The sequence below is a fragment of the Chlamydotis macqueenii genome, chromosome 2 (genome assembly GCF_036417535.1).
Source record: "Chlamydotis macqueenii isolate bChlMac1 chromosome 2, bChlMac1.mat, whole genome shotgun sequence".
Lineage (NCBI taxonomy): Eukaryota > Metazoa > Chordata > Aves > Otidiformes > Otididae > Chlamydotis > Chlamydotis macqueenii.
Genome location: NC_141557.1, coordinates 145,304,054 through 145,330,406, shown reverse-complemented (window position 1 = coordinate 145,330,406; position 26,353 = coordinate 145,304,054). Strand labels below are relative to the sequence as shown.

The following is a 26,353-nucleotide window of genomic DNA, read 5'->3' as shown; positions in this document are numbered from 1 at the left end:
AATCTTTACCCCAATGCAATCTTCTGGAAACATGTAACTTCTCATTTCTGCGCTTCCAGAAGAGTATCAGTCTTCCTGGCATTTGAGAGAAGTCCAGAAGGCCTTGTTTCACCTGTCTGAGAGTCATACAGTCTCGGTGTGCACACTGAGATGCAACTGTGACCATCAAACCATGAATGGTCCATGTCCGAAACCTGAGATCTGTGCATAGATCAGAGCACAGCAACACTACCCAACGGGCTCCATCCAATCTGTCAGCAACACCTCTGGCCATGTCAACCTCACTGGCTTCCAGTTTTCCACTCCAGCAAAGCAAGTGTAGTATTTCCCTGTGCAACCCAGAGCAGAAGAGGTCTAGTGAAGCCTGACAGTATCATGCATTGCTCTGCAGCTTTTGGGAAGAAGGAAGTTATTAGTAAGCCTCAAGGGAGGGGAATAATAGGCCAAAACCCAGGGAGCATTTGCAACACTTGAGGGTGATACACATCAATGCTTACAGAGGCAACTCAGAGACCTTTCACATCCCTGTGATGCCTAGGTTCTGAATTACTTGTGTTTGCAAAAAAAAGATTGAAGAGGGTTCCTTTAATGTTATATTAAGGAAGAGAAATCTAACGGACAAGTTGATGTAACACAGTCCCCAAGAGTTCTCAAGGATAGTGACGAGAGCATCTTGCTTTCTTTGCCGGTAACTTCCTCTTGCACACTCTCCTGCGGGCCAGCTGCCTTGCCTTACGACACTACTGCAGTACATATTGCTCCAAGGTCACTTTCAAAAGCTTTTTAATTACATAGACACTAGAGCCAAAATTAATAGTTAGGAGGGTAATGTAAATGTTACACAACCATGGAATTTTAGCATTCCTAGATATTGCCTCTTGGGACTGGAAAACATTACAGAAAACGGCTTACGCTTACTGCAAAATATGTCTGTTCAAGGCCAAGAGAGCAGTATTTCATACCTGATGTTACCAACTTTATCACAATCTTGGATTTCTCTTTTACATCCAGTATTGTTTAAGTGATCTTCACTTTGAGTGGTGGTGAAATGGAACATAAGAGTGATTTTCAGTTCTAGGACAGACATTCACCTGTGACTATATGGGTTTCTTTCGCAGCAAGTAGGCAACAAAGCAGCACAAACCTACACTTAAGTTTAAAATTTCAGTAGGCCAGACCCATTTCAATCCATGTTTTAGGCAGGTTCCATTTAGTAGCCGTGGTTTTTAAATGTGCTGTTTAAGACAGAAGGCGTGAAAACCAGAGTAACATCAAAGTTGTTAACTGCCCTTAAAGATCTTTAAGTCTGCTCAACTCTCATAAGGCATTTCACTATGCTCAGCAAGGGGTGACAGTTCCCATCGCATTCCTGATGAAAGTCCTTGCTCTGATCTCTACCCAAAATTCAGCTTCCAAGCTTCCTCTTTTTCTCCTCCATAGTGCAAGGATGTAGACAGGTCCAGGTGCCCTTTGTAAGAAGACACCTGAAGTACCACGATAAATGCTCCAGTTCCAGACTTTGGGAGACTGGCCTTAGTTCCTCGATCCACAGAGGATATGCCAGTTGTTGGTACAAACATACTCTCTCAATTATTTTTCCCTCTAATATTTCACTTCAGTCTTGGTCGTGTCTCACCTGGATCTCACTGATGCTGTACAGAGTAGCTAGAGGAAGTCCATCAGCCTCCAAACAGTTAAATAAAAACTTCTGTCATTTTTTGCCGAGTTTAGAAAATGCTCATACGCACACCCATCTCGCACTGTAAAGTCTCGTCTCAAAGCACACAGGTGGGGAGGACAAGCAGTTCTTAGGCGAAGGGTAAAATAGCAGATGTCTGCTTGAATTCAGGCTTACAGCATAGGAACAAAATAATCTCCTTCCTGGGCTGAAGCAAGACCTGTTGACAATCCCATTACACATTTTTCTTTCTAAACCAGGAACAAAAAAAAAAAAAAAAAAAAAAAGCACTTTTTTTAATATTCAGCTTAAGAGGTACCTGACATACCCCTAAGCTGCTGAAAACGTTGAGGCACAGGCACTGCCCAACTTCCCACCAGAGATTCACCTACACCCTTAGTTATGTCCCCCCTCTCAAGGCTTTACTTCTGATTACTTACTCATTTCTTCTTCCTTTCCCCCCAATCAATTATCTCTCCTAAATCCCACCTTTAGAAATGTACTAAAATAAAAGCACTGTTTTATGTATGTCCTACATGAGAACAAGTGAGCATTTTGCTTCAAAACCCTTCAGACCCATGAACACAGGACATTCCAAACAGGAACAACTATAGCACAGTCAAGGAAAGGATGATTTTTCAGTCATCCTGGCAGGTCAGTCCTCCATAGTCAAGAATAACAGAGATGACAATCAAGTCTAGCTTTCAGTAAAGGAAAAAAAAGGCACATTGCCAACAGGTCAAGTGTGGAGAGGGAAAAGGAGCATATGGCAGCAGGCAGGAAAGAAAACAAGCATATGAAGAGGGTGTACCAGATCCCTCAAGGAACTCAAACCAATGGAAAAGAAAATAACGGAACAGCAGCTACACAAAAGGTTTAGCAAAAATGTTTTCACATCTGTTGAGGATTAAAAGATACAGGAAGGAGGAAAGAAGATGTAGCACAGGAGAAAGATGCAACAGATAGCAATGCATGGGTTTTTAACATGCAAGATACTACCTACAAGATCATTGTATCCTTTCTGGCGTTACGTCAGCACACAGTAGAGGAGATGGGAGTGATCTCTAGAGCAGCTGTGCTCACGTCCAGGCAGGCAGATGGAGGGGAGAACAGCAAAGCAGTATGTAGCAGGAGAGGGAAAAGCCATGTAGGAGGGCTGACATGCAAGGTAGCAGCACCTAAAGGTTTGTAAAATGGCTGAATGCTCAAAAAACAAGTGTGCTTTCATGACATATTCAGGGGCTTTGTTTCTAACTTTTGACTAAGTAGCTTATGTTTTGTTATTTTTAATAAATAGTATTTATTTGCATCAATTTTACATTGTCTCAGAAATAGCAATAGTAAGCACTAAACTATTTTTTTTTTTAAGATGAGACATAGCTTCCAACAAGTTTTATCTTAAATAGGCAGTAGATATTATTCCCTGCCTTGTGTCAGCAATAGTGAAAGAATTACGACTTGTACCTCACTTCATCAGTGCGGTTAGGACACGGACTGTTATTAAAGCTTAGTCACAGACTTTCTCTGTATCTCACATCCACCGTCAGATACTTCAGAGGTGTGTACCCGGAGCAGATTTGCTTGCCATACCACTGTTCAGCCTGCACAGACTGTAGTCATCCATTCTACTCCAGCAAGAACACTTGGGCAGAAAATATGCACAGAAGTGCATGTTGTTGCCTTCTAAAATGTATTTCAAAATTAAACATTCCTCAAGGACTTCTTCCTTATCTGAAAATTGCTGTCAAATCAGTTGACTTGTGCAAGATTTTAAGCAATATGACAAGCACATTAAACATTTTTAAACCTTCCTCCGTGACTAAGGCCATTAAAAGTAATTCTTACTGTCTTGCTCTCTCAATTACTTACCTTTTAAGTAAAACTTGTGTCAGAATCTACTTACAACTTAATTAAAAATTCTATTTTTCTAGGCAGAGATGATCCAGGCAGATAGCCCCCCACCCTTCCCCACTCTTTTAAAACTTCACTCTTCCCTGCACGCACAGGGACAAGTCTCTGGCACAGAATTTGCTGTCTTCACTCATCTGTCACAAGATAAGAAATCCATACAACCCATGAATTCAGGGATAATAGCATCCACACAGCAGAAGATGGAGAAGGTATTCACTGAAGCTCTGAGCTGGATGTAAGAACTACATAGAGTCCTCTCCTCACACCCACCAGCAGACATTAACTTTTCTTCTTTGTTAAAGCACCGTTGCCTTCTACTGCGTATTTACCTTACCCACTTTTCCCAGAGGCATTCCACTGTAAATACATGCAGTAAGCATACAAAAATGGGATTTGAGAAGTGCTGTTAACTGAACTGAAAATTTTCACACTAGCTTTATTAACAGGAGGACACAATTTTTTTTCATTTATGCTACCTCTGCAATGAGTATAAGGTGTGAGGATTTTGTTTTCCTAACTGTAGGATGTAAAAGAATTTCTGCTAGAAATACAAATTTACCAATACACTCCCCTACATTCACAACATCAGCCTTCATAAGAATGGGGCAGCGTGCACCACTGTTGTGTAGTGGTGCCACTGCTGGTAGCCATTGCAGTGTCACATGTAAATGGGCATGGTAGCACAGGAAGCTGCAAGTGACAAAGTGACAAGAAATCCACTTTAGTGTTCAGCTGCAGCTTGTGCTCTACCATAGCATGCTCTACCAGGAGTACATTTAGAGTTGCAGGTCATCCATAACAAGTCATTTTTTTTCTGCACAGGTCAATATTATCTTCCATGAAAAACGGAAGTATTTATAAAAACTTTTATGACAGGGCAAAAGTAACCATTCTTTATCAGGCAGGAAGCAAAGGGTTCTTTAAAACTGTTTAATTACATGTTTCAGGTAAGCACAGACAATACAGTAGATTTCCCACCACTGAATATTTACATTCTTTTCTCTAGGCTCGAGCTGTTCATTAAGAGTGTCTTTCAATCAACATCCTTGCTCAATCACTTTTGCTGCAAAGAAGGTGCTGGAATAGAACTATTGCAGGAAACATCATTCAATCAAGGCATGATTTTCTGTGGGTTTTTTCCTCCTTTAAGAACCACCTACTAGTAGCTCAAGGTATTTTGGGAGAATCCTGGCTTTTCCAAGATGACCTGAAGAATGCACCGAAACCAAGCAGTGTGTTGAAGTCCGAGAAATACTTAAATCAATACCAACATGTATGTTGCAGAGCTGAAATTCTCTTTTTCACTGGCACTGCCATTGATGGCTGGTTTCTGTTAGGACAGTTTTACACCAATTTTGTTTTGTTCCTTTTTCATTAGCCTTTGGGCCTCTTTCTCCATTTTCTTTCGTTGTTGTTCTGCTGCTCGTTTTTCCCTTTCTGCTATCTTCTGTTGTCTGTAATTAAACATGAATTGTTAAATAACAGGAAACCAAGTTTCAGCACAGTCATACCGTAGGTTCCTGTCAATAAACAGGTTATTATAACTAATAAAAACAGAGCTTCAGTCTACTGTAGTTAGGCTCAGAAGAGTTATTCTTTTATTGTGAAGTCCTCTTTTCTCAGATTAATCTAGTCTTAGGCAGTAATATTTGTTCAATTACTTTACAATTTAAAAGCAACTGAATTCTCAAAGATTCAGAGTAATTGAATCAGTGAGAGTGTACAACAGTTACAAGGCCTAGAGCTATTTAGAATGGAAAAAAAAAAAGAAGGAAAAAAAACAAACTATCTAATGCTCTGAGTAGCAAGATTACTTCTCTTTTCAAATTCAGATCAAAACAGTTCAGCTTGTCTGGAACACTGACTTGTGTTGCCCCATTCCCCTCAGCAGAGGCATCAGTAGATAACCTCTTTGTAAGGCAAGTACTACAAACATTTTCCTCATGATCAGCTGAGATCACTTCTAAATATTCTGTTTCATATATTCAGGGTCTGTGTTGTACTGTATTGTTCAGTACAAATATAAACAATAGCCTTTAAGGAAATAAATAAAAAAATAATTTAGAAGTCTTCAGTTGTGTACCTTTTTAGCATTATTTCTTACCACTGTTATAAAACCCCAGATAGCGCTATCTGCTAGCTCGAAGGATCTGTCTACGATTTCAACAAATACACAGTTGACTAGAGTGAAGGAAAAAAATCAACACAAAAATCCACTCGTGTTCTTTCCCCACTTCAGCTAGAACACAATCACTGAGTGGCACAGGGGCAAACAGGATCCATACTCCAAGTGGCACATTGCAGCTCTCTCCTGTATTGCCTAAGTAGTAAGAATGGCATAAAGAGGTCACTCCTGCTTTGGATTCAGTTTATTAGATGTGAAACATTTTCTAAGTTGCTTGCAACAGGTCTTTACAAGTAAAAATGAAGCTTCATTAACTTGAAAAGGTGAAATTTAATACAGATTCAGTAAGAATAAAGAATTGCTTATTGAAAGAGAATAAAGAATTCCAATTGACAAGGCAGCACAGAGTTGACTTCCAATGTATCTAAATTACCTGTACACATCCGCTTAAGTGTGTAAAAACATACAGAATTAAAGACAATCAGCACCTGAAGCAACCTTCTCTGGTAGATTCCAACTGTGGATGAACTGGGCACACAAAACTTACAAATATTTTAAGTACAAAGACTACACATTATCTTTCCATTGCACAGCAGAGGGACTGCATTATTTAATACCTTCATGGTTTCCCTTGATTGATTATTAATGGCTAGAAGTTTTCCTATACTCTATTAAGCTGCTCTGCTGTCTGTCATGGAAGAATTAAATTAGTCATTCACATCAGGCTCTACCTCCCAAGTTAAATGGAAGCCCAAACTTTTTTTTTTTGAGAGCATAACCCGCTCTTCTATATTCCACCAGAAGGCCAGATAGTTGGCAGTGCTATCAGTCCAGCACATGCAGAGTAATAATATTTGCCACTTTACAGTAGCAGATTTTCTTATATTCCTCACATCTCTGAAGTGATGCAGAAGGGAAGAAGCTATATGTACACCAGCCAGCATGTAGAAACAGCAGAGTTCTAAAAAGCCACATGAAGATTTAAGCAATGCTGCTGTTCATTTGCAATTCTGAAGTAAGGAATGTCAGAGCAGATCATGTTTCTTTTCCCCTCCATAAACTGCACAGAACTCCTCTGTGCAGAGGAACGGTTCCCATGCCCTCTACTGGCTGAGTAATTTTATCGGACTTCAGCTATACCCAAACAAGAGGAGACCTTCACATCATCTCAAAAAGAGGAACTGAAGTCACCAAAAAAATATAAACAAGTAGCTTACCACAAAGTGATTACCTTTCCAGTACTCTTTCACTTGGTCATTATTCAAAACATTGACCTCTATTCCAAACTTCTTGCATGTTTTCAACATAAAGTTATACCTTTCAGGCTCAGAAAGGTTTCATTGCTCAATAAAGGAGCTTATGACGAACTGCAACCATATCTGACTCACTTTTTCTGGGTTGCAAAGCAAGGAGTTCAGCAGAGTTCAGATGGAATGATTTAAGCCATTTAAACCAGGAAAGTATTCATTCCTGATGTCAACTTTGTTTTGCAAGTTATGTCCAAAAAAAACCTAAACCTCTCTCATTGCTTAGCAGAATACTAATTATAAACAGAACACTGCTAGCAGACATTCTTATACCAGTATGTTTTTATTTACTGTATACATACTGAAAAACTGTAATAAGAACGAGTTCATACCATTTGGTCTTTTACTTCAACACAATCAAAAATGCACCAGCATTTAGCTTAACTGTTCCCTCTGGGAAAAAAAATTTCATTGGTATCAAAGTCTGAAGATGCAGATAGGCATCTACAATTTACAGAAGAGACCAAGTTCTAACTAACTTCAATTAACTGAAAGTCCAGTTCATCATCCACTACACTGATTAATTACTGACTGGAAAATTTCAGTGCATCCCAGCCCAGAACCTGCTGGGGAGTGGGGAAAACAAACAAACAAAACAAAAACAACAACAAAAAAAAAAAACAGACAACAGGAAGTTTTCAGGCACTAGTAGCCTACTCCTCAGCACTCTCTCAGCATGCTTTGATTCTAGGAAGCATCTGGCTTATTATATGTGCTTATTTGACTCTTACACACACGCACTAAGTCACCAGAGAGGCCACAGGATATAGTTTTCTCTGCTATTTAGCAGGCCACAGCCAATTTTTGCATGATTGATCTGTACTCCATTGCTACACAAAAATTACTCCAGTCTGACACTTCTGAATACTGAGCACCAACAGATACTCAGACACAGCTAGCTAAGGAGATCCTTTCTGCACACTCAATTTCATTCTCAATAAGCACTGCTGGACTACAGTCAGCATGAACACTCTGGAGGCTTAGAGGGACTTTGTTTTCCAACTGAAATCTTCAGATCATTTTGTAAACCACAACACAGTCTTTTAGCATTAGGAAGAAATTCCAGACCGCTTCCTTACTATAGTCTGGTGAAACAGAGCCAGGCCTGTCAGGTACTATACTTAAGTTTTATGTTAGATGTTAATTATATCACAGATGTCTACTGCATGAGAAACTGTAAACTCAGAAGATACTTCCCATCAGTCTTGCTAAAAACATCAGCCAGCATTTTCCTCAATTACAGAAAAACATTGTAATTTGATGTGTCATGAATAAAACAAAGGTTTTACTTCATACAGCTGGGATACAGCTTACACAATGATCTGAAGTGGTCATTCAAAGCTGGCCAAGCAGCATGTAATACAGACAGTTACAGTTCTGATCATGTTCTTTCTACTAGAAATATTTGGACACATACACATCCCTTCTAAAACAAGTAAAGTCTGATAATTTTTAGTGAGGCCAGGCAGGAATTCTATGAAAATTAACCACCTCACCTGAAGCCTTTCAATAGTAAAGATATCAGGCTGAAATGTTTAAGACAGCGATAACATAAGATGAAATTTTGATAAGTTGATTTTGTGGGAAAACCTCACTGCTATCCCTAAGTCAGAGGTTTTTCTTACTAAGTATTCGAGAGCATGAATCTGACAGCTGGCAGACAATATACCTTGGACCATCCTGGGAATATTCACCACACAAATTTTATGCTCCAGAAATAAGATGACATATGCACACACCAGATTATTTGTAGTAACTAATTTGTATAGGACAAGTCCCTGCTTCGGAAAGTTTGAGTACTTCTTTTCATAGTTCTAAAAACATCTGTAATGGAGTGTGGTAGGGGTTAAGTACAATGTGGCCTCTGCAGTTAGCAAAAATAGTCGTTTCATTTCTCAGTTAAAAAAAAAAAAAAAGAAAAAAAAGAAAAAAAAGCAGTATTTTTCATTGTTTTTCATTTTCTTTGTCTGGTGCATCATAGATCAAGTCTCAGTAGATTGCACTTTAGAGATTAAAGATCTTACTGAGTCTTCCGATATTCTTTATGGGAAAATGTATTATCCTTGGAACAAAAACAGCGCAAAGGCACATCATTCATATCACAAAGCTTTTACTTCTGTAATATGTTAGTGAAAGACAAGGCCTGAAACACTTTTAGTACTGAAGTTGAAAAACAAAACAAAACAAAAAAAAACAAAACAACAACCAAAAAAACCCGACCAAACCAAAACAAACCACACCCCACCAAAACACTAAGATATTGACCAGAATATACACACAGAGGTATCTGATTAAGCTTACAAAAATATTTGCTGTACAACTCTATTCTCACATGTTAAGGTGCTGCAGAGCAAGACTGACAAAATTAGAATTGGTTGAATCTATTATCTATCATTAATGCATCAAAAGTGTGCTGGTGACTTCCCTCTTGTCTTATTCTACTGACTGAAAAAAAGTAAATTTTCCCAAATGTTACAATAAATAGTTCGCCAGAATCTTTAAAAAAAAAAAAAAAACAAAAAAAACAAAAAAAAACAAAAAAAACCCCCACCAAACATCTTTTTTTTTCCTTTAAAGATTCACAGTTCTAGAATGATTTTTTTAATATATCATGTCCTTTCATATTATCACTATTGTCCCACTGAAGCCATGTTATTGGTTTTTGTGAGTAGAATGAGAACAGTTTAGGAAGCTGAAGCCATCTGAGGCAGGTTATCTGAAGATGCATCAAACAAAGTTTGATAAAACCTTGAAACAAAACAGTTAATAAAAGTCACTGTCAATTCAAACCATTGTGGGTGATTAACTTAAACTCAATCTGCATCTCTTTACCCTTCATACTCCTTCTGTGTGTTCTTAAGAGGGGAAAAAAAACCAACATAAATAGAACAGATGAAGTACTCATGCTAACTTTGTGCAAGACACTGATTTTACACTCAAGCCTTTTCAGCTAGTTTAGTCAAGTTAGTTAGAAATGCATAGCTCCTATAGGGATTCAAAGAACATACTTACCACTTCACCTTCTATGCTAAACTATTTTTACTTTACAGGATATGGTTATGATCCTTTTACAAGGACATTTAGAGGTATTTTACTTAAGTTGAAACATGTTATTTGTGTATAATAAATTGCTTGGTTTTATGGGAAGGTTAGTGTGTTGTTCCAATGATTCTTAGATTTCCCCTGCCATCTCATTTACTAAATTGATTAGATCCAAAATGTATTCTGCCAAGTACCAGTCACAAAGATCAGATGCATAAAAATAATTTGTCTTAAGAATTGTTTATCTTAGCACTTTTCAGAAAGGTGTTACAACAAACAAGCTGGTATTTGATTCTTTTACATTTTATTTTCGGTTACCTTAGAACTTCTTCTGCCTGCCAGGCAGCATCTTCCTCTTCTTCCCAGGCATTAGTATTTTCTTGCCAAGTATCCAAGTCTCCTAGTTCAGGCTGAAACAAAAGAAGAGAAGCTCTAAGCACATGGAAAAATTAGATAAAACATTTGTATTTTTAACCTTGATGCTTCCGACTTCCAGAAATATTTGAGATACGACAGTACTTCCCAGCTTATTGTCTATGCATTTTCCCCTGCTCTAATACGGACTTTTTCCAGTTAATTGTTCAAGGGTTTTTTTTTTATTCTATTGAGTAACAAAGGAAGGAAGGAAGTACTAGAGTGCATTTTTAGAAAGAAGAATATAGGTCGAGCAGATGAGTAGATAGCATATAAGATTTACGGAAGTTGAATGGACAAACTAACATGTACATCCACATGTTTGTTTACCCAATATTACTTGAGCAATGCTTTTATTCACTAGAAGTCCTTTCCTGACTTATTCTCATTATGGACACTCTAAGGAAGCAGTATGACCATTCTGTACAGCTTTCTGCCTACACCCTTTTGTGCGCTATGGTAATCCAAGCAGAAGCACTGTTAAAGGTGGCAAAGCGGAAGAGAGAGCATCTCCCTCTAAACAGCCAGGCTGTTAGGTAACTAGACTATTTTTTCAAAGGCTAAAGAGCAAAAATTAGGATGCTGTTAGAATACAATCTCTACAGAAAGGAAGGGTGAAACAGAAAGTTAAAAGTGGGTCCAAGATAATAAAGCAAAGGTAATTCACAGGTTTTCAAGAAAAAAAAAAAAGCCTTCGACTCTTTTGTTAGGAACTTACTGTGTAGAAATCAAAAATGTATAATCCGTTGCTTTAGAAGATTTGCAAATACACAAGTTTTTGGAAGCTTCTTACCTTTTTATCACTAATCTGTTAAGTTTTTCAGTAGAACAAATTAGTTAAAATTAGATTAATTACTTCATTGTTTTAAACCGAACACCCCATTCTAAAAGTTTACATTATTCCACAACTATTCCTCTTGCTCCCCAGAATGCAGACCTTAGGCGACTATTCCTTCTGGTACAGAACAGTCAGTTAACTGCCAAATACAAGATCAATACTTAGAGCATACTTACAGACTGGTGAATAAAAGGAATATCTTGTGTAGCTGCTAATCTGCTAGAGAATCCTGTGTTTCCCTCTGGAATCCCAAAATTTAAAGGCTCTCGTTTTTTAATAACTATCTGAAAACATTCAAAAAAAGGAACAAAAAAAGAGGTAAATCAAAGCATAGCACAGATTCTTTGGTGATCATAGAACTCTGTGCCTGTGAACGTACAGCTAAGCAACACTGCCCTATGTCTCAAACCTGCTTAGGTTCTGGAAGCTGTTCAGCCAAACAAACAGAAAAGTGAGAGAAGCTAAATGCCAACGACAAGAACTCCCTCCTCCCCTCACTAGCTGCCTAAGTCACATAGAAACGTATGACTGTATCAAGACAGAGAAAGGGCATAAAGAATTACAGAACAAATAGCCACATCTCCCAGTACTCATATAAGCTACCAGTTACTTGACATACTCCTTGCAGAAATCCTGCTTCCATGATTGGTCATGGTAAGATACTCTACTCTTGAGGACAGTGCTGTCTGCACAGCTATACTGCTTTGGAACATAAGCTCTCTTGGCTACTTCAACAGCATATCCGTGCAGACAATTTAAGTTTCAATAGTTGAAATGTAATTCACTATCACATCAACTGGTAAAAGCTCTGTACTGATTTGACTGAAAAAAAAAAAAAAAATGCCCTAATGCTTCTCCTAAAAGGTTTATTAGCAAAGTTTACATGGTCACTAAGATCATGTATCCCTGACCTGCTTTCACCTCAAGATATGAACGTAGTCACTTATTTCACTTAGTCTACTTTAAATCTCTGCTGCTTCCAAAAGAGGTAGATTCACAGTTCCACTGACTATATAAATGCTAGTACCAATGCATGAAAGGAAACAGGACTAGACCATCTCATTTAGCAACGACACTCTGTTATTTGACTGAAGTTACACTTCCAGATATTGTAAATACGAATGGTAATATGAGTAGATTCCACTTCAGATCTTGAGGTTCACATTGAGCCCAGATTCAGTGGAAATACAAATACAAACTCCTATATAAGGGTGGTAACAAGGCCAAGTTAGCAGGAATGTTCTTTATGATGCCTGCAATCATCCCTAGAGATCGTTTAAACTAAACCCAGTATACAGTATTCAAACAGCATGGACTCTTCTCAAATTTTGTTCTGTATCTGAAGCTCAATCTATTAGGTGAAAAATGTCATCAGATACAAAAGAGAAATATACATCTCCCCCAGTCCTCCTCTGCCCCCCAGATTTTGGGAGATCAAAATCCTTAGAAGAGATTAGTCCACAGAATACTGCCGATCCTGAATGCACTGAAAACTGACCCCAGTATCACCTCCAGTTCATAGGACCACAGGAAGATTCAGGTTGGAAGGGGCCTCTGGAGGTCTGCAACCCAACCTCCTCCTCAAAGCACAGTCAGCTCTGAGGCTGATAAACATACTCGGGGCTTATCCACTTGGGTCTTGAAAACTTCCAGAGATGGAGCCTGCACAATCTCTCTGGTAACCTATTCCAGCTCTTGACTGCCTTTGCTGTGAGCAAGGTTTTCCAATTGACTCACAGCCCTCTAAATACCCAGCTGGAAGATTTCCACATAGAAACAGCACTTGCAGTTACCAAAAGTTTAATCAGCATTGATCTATGGTGTTAATGCTCTTATGGATATGCCCTTCTGTCTTGCATTCACAATAAAAATGGATATTTGAAGAGTAAGCTATTTCGAAATATCAGCTCCCTAATTCCAGTCTCCTCAATATAAGCTTATGAAACAAGCAACCATTGTTTTCTGAAACAGCAGTGCTGCTACCTTGAACTTCAGTAAAACAGGACATGGAATATCTCTGTTTAAATAATGGAAAGGTATGAGGCACAGGTATCTTAGCACAGTGCTTCCATTTTCAGGACTAAAGTGACTTGAGGCTCCTCACATTGTACTTCCCAGAGCCTCCAGACAATGAAATTCTTCATAAGTTACCAATAACATTAAGACTAAGATGTAAACATAAACTAGCAACCGGTTTTATAAGATCTCAAGGAGTCAGTATTTTTAATTGGACATTTTAGACTAGACATCAGCACTCATTTTCCTCACATTCTCATTTCAATAGGACAGCTTAATTTTACCAGTAGCACCTTCTGTAAGTTGCCAATTTACTTCTAGTCTATTAAAAGCAAGGAAAATCCTCCCTAAGTATAGTTGAAAGTGCAATACCTACTTTTTGAGTTTTTCTTATAGTTGGTGTCATATCTTTGAAATAATCAGGTTCCATTTGTTCCAAAGGATTTTGCTGAGCAGCCACATTACCATTGCCACCTTCAATCTTCACACTAGTAGGTGCATCCTCATCCCATGAAGACCAGTCTTCTACTTCTGGCTGAATAGAAATATGTGGACAAGTTAATATTATCTGCAAGTAAACACTTGTTGTCTTTTATCTTGATAAGATATATATATGCTTGATAATATATAGAAAGATATAATATTATTATATGTGCTAAGATATAGACCACGCCTGTTGTAGGACTGGTATAATGATTCTCTTAAATGATTAAGTCACCTACCACTTAAGCAATTACCTGTTTAGGAACAGATGAGTAATCCACTGTGGTTGGCAAAGTTATTTGGTCTCCACTTAACTTTCGCCCTCTTCCAGACCTGAAAGAAAAATGTAGGATTCCTCCAAGCTCTGAAAACATGAGCACTAAGTTTAAAAAAAAAACAAAAAGCAAGTCTGAGAACAGCACTACTGAAAATAGTCGTGGCTAAAACATTAAGTGCTTGAACTACCTTAATATTAACTACTGCCAGTAAAAGTCCGCTAAACAAAGGAGTTTCATCATTAATTTAAAGCCGTGTTCACAAGAATTTCAGAGTTTAATTTACTTTTCATATTGCTGTGGAAATAGAGGAAAAGCAACTCTAAGAAACAGGAAAATGGACAAATTAACTCAGTTATTTGCATACAGTCAGTTACAATTTTTAGACTGTCAGTGCTTATGAGGCAAACACTATCAACTGATGTACACTTGTTCAAAGATTTCTAATGTAAGCTGAAATTTTTTTCTACTTGTTTTAGATGTCAAGCTGTGTCTTACAAATCACCTTCTGAGCTGCTCAAAAAGCCCCTCTAAAGCACTTTTTCCTTCAAAGTCTAAACCGAGGTAGTGCAAGATTATGCAAGTCAATAGCTTCTGTTTAATACGTGCTTCTATTAAAGAATACTGTTTCAATGAAAGCATTTCAGCAACTATATCAAATAATTTTACTTGAAGACAAACACTAATGCATTGCAAATAAACCACCTAGATATTTACTTAATGATAGCATTCAAATATAATAATAATAATTAAAACAGTCTTTGCTGACAGTCACTATATTTTAAAACTTTACAACACAAGAAAATGGAATTTAGGCTCACACTCATGTTTTCTCCAATGAGTGTAAGCTCCTATAGCAAGACAGTCATGTAATCGACCTTATGCAGGTCGGAAAAGTTAAGCTTTGTTTATTACTACTGATCAGAATACAACTGGGAAACAATAATTTGGAGTTCGTATCCATTAGTTTTACTATCACAGAATATTCGATCATCAATTCAGAATAGCTGAATAGCTTGTAACACCACCTCTGCTGCATGCTGGTGAATGACTAGATACATTTTTCCTACTTTAAGCCCAATAGATTCTCCCTTAGGAAAGATCAAGTGCTATCATCAAATTTTCAAGCTTTATATAATTAACTCTAGCCTCTTTAGAAACTGTTCATTTAAGATGAAAAGCAAAATAGTTTAGGGGTAAAGGAAGGTGAAAAGCCTGTTCCCTCAAACACATTAAGGACATAATGTCCCCCAACATGAGAAGGACATGGACCAGTTGGAGAGGGTCCAGAGGAGGGCCACAAAGATGATCAGAGGGCTGGAGCACCTCTCTTATGAGGACAGGCTGAGAGAGTTGGGGCTGTTCAGCCTGGAGAAGAGAAGGTTCTGGGGACACCTTATAGCCGTCTTCCAGTACCTCAAGGGGGCCTACAAGAATGATGGGGAGAGACTGTTCAGTAGGGCCTGTTGTGATGGGACAAGGGGTAATGGTTTTAAAATAGAGGGAGGTAGATTTAGATTGGATATTAAGAAAAAATTTTTTACACTGACGGTGGTAGAACACTGGAACAGGTTGCCCAGAGAGGTGGTGGATGCCCCATCCCTGGAAACGTTCAAGGCCAGGTTGGATGAGGCTCTGAGCAACCTGATCTAGTTGGGGATGTCCCTGCTCCTTGCAGGGGGGTTGGACTAGATGACCTTTGAAGGTCCCTTCCAACCCTAACCATTCTATGATTCCTGGTTCTGGCTGACTAGATTTAGTTGATGTCTAAAGGCAACCCAAGCTTGGAAACATCCTCCTTCAGACCTGTACAACATATATATCTTTAATAATATTCTAAGCCATCACTTCTTTAACTATATATATTTCCCTATTTATATGATCTAGAAGACTCCAGCAAGTGGTTTATAACAAACGTTCACGTATCCAAAATGATTATACTGACAAGGGTGAAGGTGGGAGGAAACAGCTTCTGTCATACAACATGGGAAAGAATGTGCTACACAGGGCAGCACTGAGGAAGGCTATATATCTCCACTTCCTTTTCTACAAAGGGAACAAGATGCCTGTAGGATCACTGCTCTGAATGCCAAATGTCTCAAAAATTCTTGGATTTGTTTATCCGTACTAATTAGCAGCAACCAGACTTCTCAGCTGAAGAAGATAACTAGAGATTTTAAACAGAATGAAGTTTCATCTCTTTTTATACTTATACCTTTTACTTCCTGGAAACAGTGAATTCAGGCAAGCTGTTGTTTATCGAAAAAAGTTTTAACTAAAGAGATGACTAGTACAACATGTAAGCTTTAGATTGACTAGAAAGATGCACAGTCTCTTCAGGTACTTGTTTAAATTAAAAACTAATATGAACTATATAATCTAAATAAATACTAGCTCATGTCCGCCAAATTAAAGCACACCTTTATTTAAATCACATTTGCTGTGCAGGGGTGCATTGCAGGGAAACAAAATTTATCAACCTATGCTTTGCAGCTGACATTAAACAGAAAAATGGACTCAACTAATCTGATCCACTGACTTGCATATGTAAAAGATTTTGAAATTTCACTCTTTTAACTAATTGTTATTCACAGAAGAAAAGTCCTACTTTTTACTCTGAAGCAGTTCCTCAGCTGTTCAAGGATTTAGTTAATTCAAAGTTGAAAAATAGAGGAAAATACTTTAATTACATCTACTAAACAATTATCTGCTTATAAAAGCTATCTTAACACTTCAAGAGATGAAGGGTCCACACAATCTAGAAGCTACCATCAACTCAGTGTTTTGACTTCTTTTAGAACTTGAACAGCAAGTATTCTCAATTTAATTTGGAATTCAAACAACAGAACTAAGGTAGACATCTATATAGTTGTATGCAGGTTTAAAATGTATCTTTTTAAAGCTTCATTAGGATCTGTAGTGAATTTACCAACCAGTTGAGAGCTTCCTCTTGGAATAAGTAAAGGTGAACAAGAAACAAACAGTTACTTTTTGTCTCCCACATATTCTGCATACGCTTTCACCTCACTGGCAAAGTAGTAGTCATCATACACAACAGGAGAATACATTTCTCGAGACTGCTATTTATGTAAACTAACATTCTGCAAGGGCACAAGAAGCAACAGGCAGTTGAGATGACCGCACAGGGCTGAGAAGATCTACCTCAGGTATTCTGCTACTGTACTATTGAACTCTACTATTATATAACCATAACTTGAGGGGTTTTTGAATGCTTCTAGGTACTGCACTGCTGAGTTCATGGGTGTACAACTCAAAAGACCATTAAGTATGACTTATAAGAGTAAGCAAAAATAAGTCATGTTCATTAAAAAAAACAATGTGGTTCCCTTGAACTTTAATCACTGTCCTCCAAACTTCTGAAAGAATCTTCAATGGGCAGAACAACCTGATGTCTCAGGCAACTGTTTCTTGACAAAGCAGGATGAGAATCACTTACATTTATAATGAAAGCCACCTCACTGATAACTGGGTGGATGCTGCCATTAACTGAACTTCTTAAAGTATCACTTGCCAAGTACTTCTAGAAAATGTGGAGAATAATTTTTCTTCAAGTTTGATACAGGATAGTTTTAAAAGGCAATTTTAAAAATCCTGTCATAGCTATTTAGAAAACACACCTAATTAGAGCTATCATACCACAAAATAACTCACAAGTGCACAACATAGACTTTTGAACTCTGAAGGAATATGCAGATTAAAGAATGAATTTGACTTTGTTTTTATCTGCCTTGAGTGTTTTGCAATTAGTAAAATCAGAACTGGGAAAAGTGGTGGGTGGGTGTGGAAGAAGGAAAGAAGCACAAGAAAAAGTAACCAAATTAAATGAGACATGTTTACCTGCATATTAACTTTTTAATGAAAGAAAGCACTGCTGCCAGGCAAGTACAGATTTTAAAGAGTCGAAACTGTGTTATGGCCATGGTGAGAAACCCTTCCTGCAAAAGAAGAAAAGTTAGATGTAGAGGATTATACACACAGAATCAAAGAATAGATTGGGTTGGAAGGGACCTTTACAGGTCATCTAATCCAACCCCCCTGCAAGGAGCAGGGACACCTTCAACTAGATCAGGCTGCTCAGAGGCCCACCCAACCTGGCCTTGAATGTCTTTACATCTTTACATCACAGTAGTTTTCCTTAGTTGTTCATAAGCAAGGAGCTTTCTGTGAAACTGTATTAACGCAAGAAAAGAGAGGAAGAGAGCAAAGACACTACTTGCCTATGATCAGGACATTTCACTGATGTAAATAATACAAGTATCTAATGTATATAGCCTTTAAAGAAACAACACATAACCACAGTTAAAGTCACAGTTAAAGATACTTTTAAAGGGGAAGTGCAGGCAACCAATTGCAGTGACTGTACAGCTGATCCGTTTCAGACACTAATAATGGCACTGGACACTAGCAGTGCAAGGAGAACAAACAATCATCAGTAAGAAACTCACACTTGCTTGAGCAAGTCTTACATATACAAATTATAAATTCAGTCGTTAAGTCAAAACGCAAACTTGGCTGTTTAAATTTAGTTTCCATTTTGATGGAAATGTAGGATGAGAACAAACTTTGTTTAGTTTAGAACCACTGTCACTGGAAAAAAAAAAAATCAACAGCAAAGAAACTCTGTTCATCCTGTGTGCACTACAGCACAAATTAACGTCTAGGTCTATCAATACTCCTATGCCAGACTGGATCATGCTAGCAAATCCAGCCAAGAAAAAAATTGATCTTTGGCTGAAGCCACTTATGTTGGCAGCTATTTTTCAGTGTCAATTTGATAACCTAGAGAATTTATACTCAGTATACACATTATTCCAACAGATCCCCTCAAATAGATGAGTCACAATAATCTGCTGTAATTCACGGATTCCTTTTCTCTCTTCTGCAGGTGAACATTTCAGAGTAAAGAAGAGGTTAGGCTTCATAAACAGCTTTTCTATGACATACATCTACACTCGTAACAACATTTTCTGTTGCAAGTTTAACATACCTCCCGGTGAGAAGAGAAGGCAGCCCTGTGACATTTTCCTCAGGCCATGAGTATTCCATGGAAGGACAGCTTGATTTCAAATATGCTATGGCATTTAAATCACTTTTTATACTCCAGGCTTTAAGTTAGGAAGAGTCAGGAAGGTGGATCATTAGGTAGGCTGCTCCAAAATTGCCCTGAGGATTTTATTAAAAAGTACACAATGGGATTTGTGAGCTTCATGGAGCTTAGATTTATTTTTTATTGGTGCTTATTTACTAGATAATGTAACTAGTATTAAACACTGTAGTAATATAGTACTGGAAATATTGCTTCACATACAGTCTCGATAAGGAATTCCAGCTACTGAAAAATCATACAGGGTGGCTATTTAACATATAGGCCCTTTTACTGTAAAATAGAAGGCTTAAGTCAGTAAGTAACCACCAAATTACAGACAGCACTAGCAAGATGTAGCTCAGGAGAAAAGCCTCACAGGACACATTTCACCTCTACTTCAGCACTAGCGCTGTCTTCATCTCATTTCATGGGAGACTTAAAAATGTAGAGGACCTTCTACAAGAGTGGCTATTAAATGAGCTTTTCATCTAACAGGAATAGGAAACAGTCAAACTTCCCACAAAGAAGCAAGAACAGCAGACACTATGCAATGCATTTAGTTTTAAAGACAGGACTATCATTTCGTATTGTGCTCAAGTACTTCCTTACCTTCTGCAATAAGCAATTTTCAAAATATCTGAGTGACAGGAGAATGCATCAGTCAAGAATTTGAAGGATTCAGAAACAGTGGAAGTTAATGAGAAAAAAAAACAGTGGATAGCAACTAGAATGACAGTTCTCTACTCAAGGTAGAAATTATTGCCAACTAACACTGAATTGGTGAAGTGAATTGTTACTTTTCAAAGCAGCAGCTAGAAGCCATCTACTTGGTATCTGAGGCATGAAGAGCAGCTGACCTGCTAAAAAGAGAATAAAGGCACACCTTTCCTTAAAGAAAGCTGGTTCAGGAGCTCACTCCACTCTTCTCTATCAGAATTCACTCTTTTACTGGCTTGGGGGGCAGGAAGGAAGGAGCAGAAAAATACTCAACATTAGGAAGAGTAAAGACATTTTCCCTACTGTTCAGCCTACCTAACTGCCACACTGGACAGTCCAGACAGATCTTAAATTAAAAAACAAACTGTTGATTGAAAAGGTTGCTTTTGGAAGCAACCTTTACTCAAAAACCTCTGCAGGCTTGACATTATTTGTGCCTAAGTTCAAAGGACTGGGAAGTTTACTACCTAAGTGCAAAACTAAAACAACATTCAAATGTGTCAGTTAAATATATATATCTATATATATATGTATGTATACACACATGTGTATATAACTCAAGTTTTTCAACTCATCTCCACCTTTTTTACATATCAAATTGCACACTGCATTGCCTTTTCAATATAAAGTTAAACAACTGAAAAAAAAAACAGAATCCACAAGAATTCTGGCTTGCAAGCTTGTGAAGTCCACTGCTGACAAGAGTTAGCCACCAGAAGTTAATCCGTTTTTCCCAAGTCATTCCTACACATAAATGACTACACTTCCGTATCACCAGTATGCGGGTTTGTCAGAGTTCAATAGCTATCATCATTCCCCACAACAATCAGGTAACTTGTCCCTCTCCACTTTCTGTGTTATACAAAAATTTCAGAGTTCTGATGAGAGACACACACACACACACACACACACAGAGTCACATACCGTATTTGTGTTAAGAGTTGCATTTCACTTCAACTCTGGCAGTGCTGGGCCCTTCAAGACAGTAAGGACTGTTTTGCCTGCCTCTTCTCTGAACTTTGACTGCAGCCTTCACAATTAAGTTAAGCTCTGTACACTACACATTGTCAGATGCACAACCAGAGTTTTGGCTACAATATGCTATCAGCTAGTCATAGGAATATTAGCAACCATCCACTTTTAAAAAGTACTTCCATCAGTGTATCTAATCTTTGCACTGCTAATTAAGATATGAAGTCGTATATATGCATTTATTTTAGCAATATCATAGCATCATAGAATAGTCTTTAAAGGTTCCTTCCAACCAAAACCATCTAGACCAACTCCCCTGCAGTGAGTAGGGACACCTTCCTAAAAGCTGCTGAATATGCTAAAAGCTGTTTAAAATAGAATCTTGAACCAATTATTGGCTCAAGATTAGGACAAGTAAGCATTCTCCCAGTGTCTGAAACAGCACTTGACGCATCTGCATTGTTGCTTTAAGGACAGCACTACCCAAAAAGAAAAGTTAAACGTAAGCTAAAGATTTTGAGTTTTGTTTGGTGCCTTTGGTGGAGGGTGGGGAGTTGGGGTTGTATGTGTTTGGCGTCTTATTTAAAGTTAATTAATTACTTTTATCAAAGGTAAATAATTTCATCTTCTAAAGCAGTTGTATGAATGCAGATGTACATGGATCTTTAATGTTTCCCAAGTTCACTGCAAGCTTAATTCACCTCATACCTTATCATCAACCTTGTTAAGTGAAACAAGGTGTTCATTCTTTTCTTGTCCATCCTTCTCGAATACTGGAAAGAAGCACAGCCATGTATCTTCCTTATCTCATGAAGGGGAACAAATACTGAATAGTGTAATGCTCAATGGCAGGGCCACAACCTTCTTTCTTGCTTTTCTTCTCCTAAGCATTTCCTTGATAAACAATCCCAAAAAGGAACTACAATTGTATCAGCAGCCGACTATGATACAGGACAGCACAGAAACACAATACAAAGCAGCAGTGCTCCAACAAGAATCCTAGAATATTTCTTAACAGACGGAGGCAAAGGTGAAACACTGGCCTAGAATACAGAACATCTGATAGAATTGTCTGTCAGCCTGATACACCCTTGTGAATATCACACCTCATGCCTCAGCTTCCCATTTGTGAAATGGGACAGAGCTTTCCTTCTCCCCTTATTGAGACTGCTTCTAATGTATTACATCTATCAGACTTCCTGTCAACTGAGCTTTCAATAGACATAAATAAGTAAATAAATCAGGACATTAATCCTTATAAATTTAATTCTAGCAGTCAATGCAACAATTTTGTAACAGACACCAAACTTAGCTGGAGTTTAACTTGCATAGCTCACATTGCCTTCTATAGGTAAAAAGTCATAGCAGTTGCTCACATGGAAGATGAGCACAGAAAGGATTAAAGCATGGCAGCAGCAACTTGTTAAACACATTAGAGCAGAGTCAGAAGAACGAGGCAGCTTATCCCCAAAAACACTTTATGGATCTATAAAGGAAATATAGTGAAGGGAGCAAATGTTCAGAAGTTTATTGAACTGAAACACTTTTACATTGCTTTCAGCTTGCAGCAGTTAGAACTCCTGGCACCTCTGACTTCACTGACACGAACCAGCAAGTCACCCACAGCACACATAGTCTGTCTGAGTTAGTTGACTATCGTGCAACAAGCAAGATTCTCACTGGCCATCAGTGTACAATGAGCACATTGTCATCTTGAGAAGCATCTCCTCTTTCATACCTAACAGCACATACAAACACCACTTAAACAATCCTTCAGGAGATAGAGCCAATTCTAAAATAAAGTCACTTTGTGGCACTAAAACTGCTTTAGAGATTTTTCTCCTAATGAACTCATCTCCTACTGTCAGTGAAAAAGATGTCAAAACACTCATAGAGCACCTATCCTGCTCTCCTCTGTTCCTCTACAGTGCTGACTAATTTGTACTGTGTAGTTTTCTTTAGGTATCGCCACCTTAAAAATTGAGTTTCTGCCTTGAATTACCAGCGCTTTGTGAATTGATTACATTTTCTTTCACATCAGCTCATCTGTGACTCTGGAGTATCATGATGACATCTTGGAAACAGTGACTTTAACTTATATTACAGCTAGCTAAAGAGTCAAAGGATGGCATCTAAATCAAGACTGAAAACAAATTGTCTGAAACTGAAAGGTTCCCCATCACCTACATATTTACTTGAGTAGCCACAAAAAAAAACCTCACCCTCCTAATGCAAAACGAGAAGTCCATTTCCTTACAAAAGACTAACATGGCCTTGAGTGCTTACACGTGTCAGCACCAAAACTCCACAAAATCACCACTGAACCAGTATGCGTTCACTAGAACAGCTGATAAAAGCCTAGCAAATATCATATAATTAGTCCACAGTTTCAGTGGCAAGGACAGGATTTCTTGAAAGTTCATTTTGTACGAAATTTTACAAAAGTAACATGGCCACATCAATCTGAAGATGCCCGAGTAGGTTTAGAAGGTGATGGAATCTTATGAAGATCAGTAGATAAAGCTGAAAAACACATTTATTTTCAAGCACACAAACCCTCCTCCAAATCATGTACATTACAAGATGCACAAAGACACTGTATTTTTTTAAAAAAGCAACATAACGGTTCAGGAACAGCATTCAGTCAGGTACTGAAAGACAAAACTAGCACCTCCTGCATTTCAAAGACAGCAACCATGATTCTGTAGCATAATGAGGAGGTTCCACTCCTCTCTTCCTGGCTTTCTGTGTTTGTTTTTTGTTTGTTTGGGGTTTTTTTGTTAATCACTTTATATAGAAACATAATATTGGGAACACTGAGGGAGGAAGGAAAAAAAAAAAAACAAAAAAAACACCAAAACCAAAAACTTACCAGGTCAATGTCTTCACCACTAAGTTTGATAAACTGATAGGCTGAATGGCAGCATGACTGAACCCTGAAGCCATGCTACTATGGCATTAGAAAGAGGAGCAGAATTCAAAGGGAAGATTAGGAGACATCTCCTCTATCTAACTATAGGTGGGTATGTGGGGGACGTTTGGAATAGGTACCGTGATTTCAACACTAATGCTGCAACTTGGAGTGCAAGAACCTTAACCAGGCAGTTGTGAGGTAGCTGGGAAAGACTACCTGGCCTATAATCTGTGGGATTGAGCTAAGTTATCCAAGGCGCTCAAATCCAGGAAGAGATTTCAAGACTACTAAGAGTTGCAGAAGACACCAAAATTCAAGAAGGAATGTTTGTCTCTCTAACTAAAGGCAGCAAAAATTGGTGCACACTGGCAATTCCTACCTTATTCCTGGATACCCAACACACTGTTATATGACATACAGAGTTTCAACTTTTTTTCAAGTATGCTACCCCTAGAGCCATAAAACTTCTATAGTAATACCACCTCATCTTACCCCGTCCTCTCCAAGAAACTGAATATAATTCCAATCTTGTTAGTGTGATCTCTTGAAGCTTTCTGTTCTGAATTAGAGTAAGTTCTACTTTTCAAGGCAATGTTAGTTAAAATAGAAAATTTATGTCCACTGACTAATCACAGTCATTCTTTGACAATTCTTTATCTATATATGCTCCTGCCTTCCGAAAACCAGCATGCAGAATATAAAGATTGGGGTAATACAATCCTGTAATGCTACACTACAACTTTGTTCAAATTTGCAACAAGTCTTTGACATAATGTACTAACTCATGAAACTCATTTTGCAACACTGAACTGCTCAGACACAGAACCAGAGTTAAAGAGACTCTGGTTCTGTTCCAGTCCTTATTAGTCATCCTGGATTAAGCTATCTGTATCTACACGAAAAGACAGAGATGACAAATTAACACTTCTTCATTGTTACTACCACAAAATCATCTTGCAACACCTGGTGTCTCAACAAGCACCAGCTATTTATAGTCAAGATACACTTCAAGACGTACTGCATAAGATGGCTTAAAGAAATCTCTACAGGCCATGTCTGTGTTTCCAAAGTACTCAGAAGGACTATAAAGCACTAAGCTATACTGTTTTTCATTAGATGTGCAACTGAGGCACTTACATTGTGAATTCAAGACCATGAATTAGTGCCCCACCATTCTACTGCGCAGCCCAGGCTTGAGTGTTACTAGAAGCACCGCCCAGGCCAGATGGGAGCAATGAAGTCTCCTGTGACCCGTTAGAGATTCTGAAGTCCATAAAGGTGTCCTAAGCAACTTTCACATTAACTGAATAAACAAATATTTCAGACTACTTAACCCCAAGCAGTGCGGTACCACGGAGACCCTAGAAACACCCAAAAAAGCTTAACCGCCCCTTAGCTCTGACAGGACGTGCCCCTCCCCCAACCCCCTCTTCCACTGAGTGCCAAACACCGCAATCCCCAAACGCCGCCTTGCCTATTCGCCAGTCACTTCACGGGTTTCCCAGCCCGTCAGATTCCCCCCGCTCCCCGCCCTGGAAGGGGCGCGGACCAGCCGAGCAGAGACACGGGGAGGTCGCGGGCCTCTCGCTCCCCGGGTAGGGCCGGGCAGGCCCGCCGCTGGGCGAGGGCCGGTGGGGTGCAGCGGCAGCCACACCGCCCCGAGGCCGGGGCGTCGCGGGCGCAAAGGGGAACGGGGCAGGGGCGTTACTTTGGGGGAACCGCGAGGGCCGGCCCCGCGGCGGGAAGGCGCCGGGCCCAGGCCCCTCGCCTGGCCGCGCCGAGGCGGAAGCGGGCACCCGGCCGCGAAGGAAGCGCCCCCTCCCCCCGCTCACCTGCGCCGAGGGGGAGGGCTCTCCGGGCGCAGGGCGCCAGGGGCCGAGGCGGCCGCTCCCGCAGCCTCCGCCCTCGCCAGCCGCCCCTCATTCAAAGCCGGGCGCCCGCCGTTGCGCCGCCGCCTCCCGCGCCGCCATCCCGGCCTCCTGTCACCCGGGAGACGGGCCCGCCCCTTCCGGCCGCGCCTCTTCCCCTCGCGCCGCCAACCGGCGCCCGCCGGTCCCGCCCTGGGCCCGCGGGCCAACGGCTGCGGAGGCGGCGGCCGGGCCGATGTGGCCTCCCCGACCTGGCCTCTTCGCGGGGACGGCGCTCGGCACCCAGCACAGGCGGGCCAGGCCCTGCCAGCCTCCGTCCCTCCCTGCCGCCCTCCTTCCCTCCCGCCGCCAGCACCGGGCAAAGGCTGGGCCGGGCCGGGCCGGGCCCCTCGCCTCGCTGCAACGGCCGCCTGGCCCCGGGAGGATTTGGGCCAGGGCTCTGTCACTTCGGGGAGCTAGGATAAAAAAAAGCGTTGGTCTTTAACGTTACCAGGGTGCTGCAGATGTGGTTGTAAAGGTATTCCTGTGCGTTGGCTAGATGCTGAGCTGTAATTTTGGAAGCTACTAAAAACAAAAAAAAAGTTGGCTAAAGTGGCTTCTGGCAGAGTGTAGCCTCAGCTGGCAGCGGGTCTTGTCAGCATCTCGGCGTGTTCACTTAGATGCTTCAGAAGGTGCTTGTGCATGTC

General features: G+C 39.6%; 1 protein-coding gene across 3 annotated transcripts; it reads right to left on the bottom strand.

Annotated features, from left to right (window-relative positions):
- Window positions 1-4,505: 4,505 nt before the first annotated feature.
- EBAG9 (estrogen receptor binding site associated antigen 9) lies at window positions 4,506-25,769 on the bottom strand. 3 transcript variants are annotated; one of them, XM_086741179.1, is made up of 8 exons: window positions 25,632-25,769; window positions 19,098-19,273; window positions 17,948-18,045; window positions 14,069-14,147; window positions 13,708-13,866; window positions 11,492-11,599; window positions 10,382-10,473; window positions 4,506-5,043 (listed from the first exon to the last, which is right to left on the bottom strand). In XM_086741179.1, exons 3-8 carry the CDS (start codon window positions 18,028-18,030, stop codon window positions 4,923-4,925), a joined length of 642 nt encoding a protein of 213 aa, XP_086597305.1. In that variant the 5' UTR covers window positions 18,031-18,045; window positions 19,098-19,273; window positions 25,632-25,769; the 3' UTR covers window positions 4,506-4,922. The 3 variants fall into 3 exon arrangements, with proteins under 3 accessions (XP_086597305.1, XP_086597304.1, XP_086597306.1); XM_086741178.1 differs by lacking the exon at window positions 19,098-19,273 and having other exon boundaries at window positions 25,632-25,768; XM_086741180.1 differs by lacking the exons at window positions 19,098-19,273; window positions 25,632-25,769 and having other exon boundaries at window positions 14,069-14,193.
- Between the last annotated feature and the right edge of the window lie 584 nt (window positions 25,770-26,353).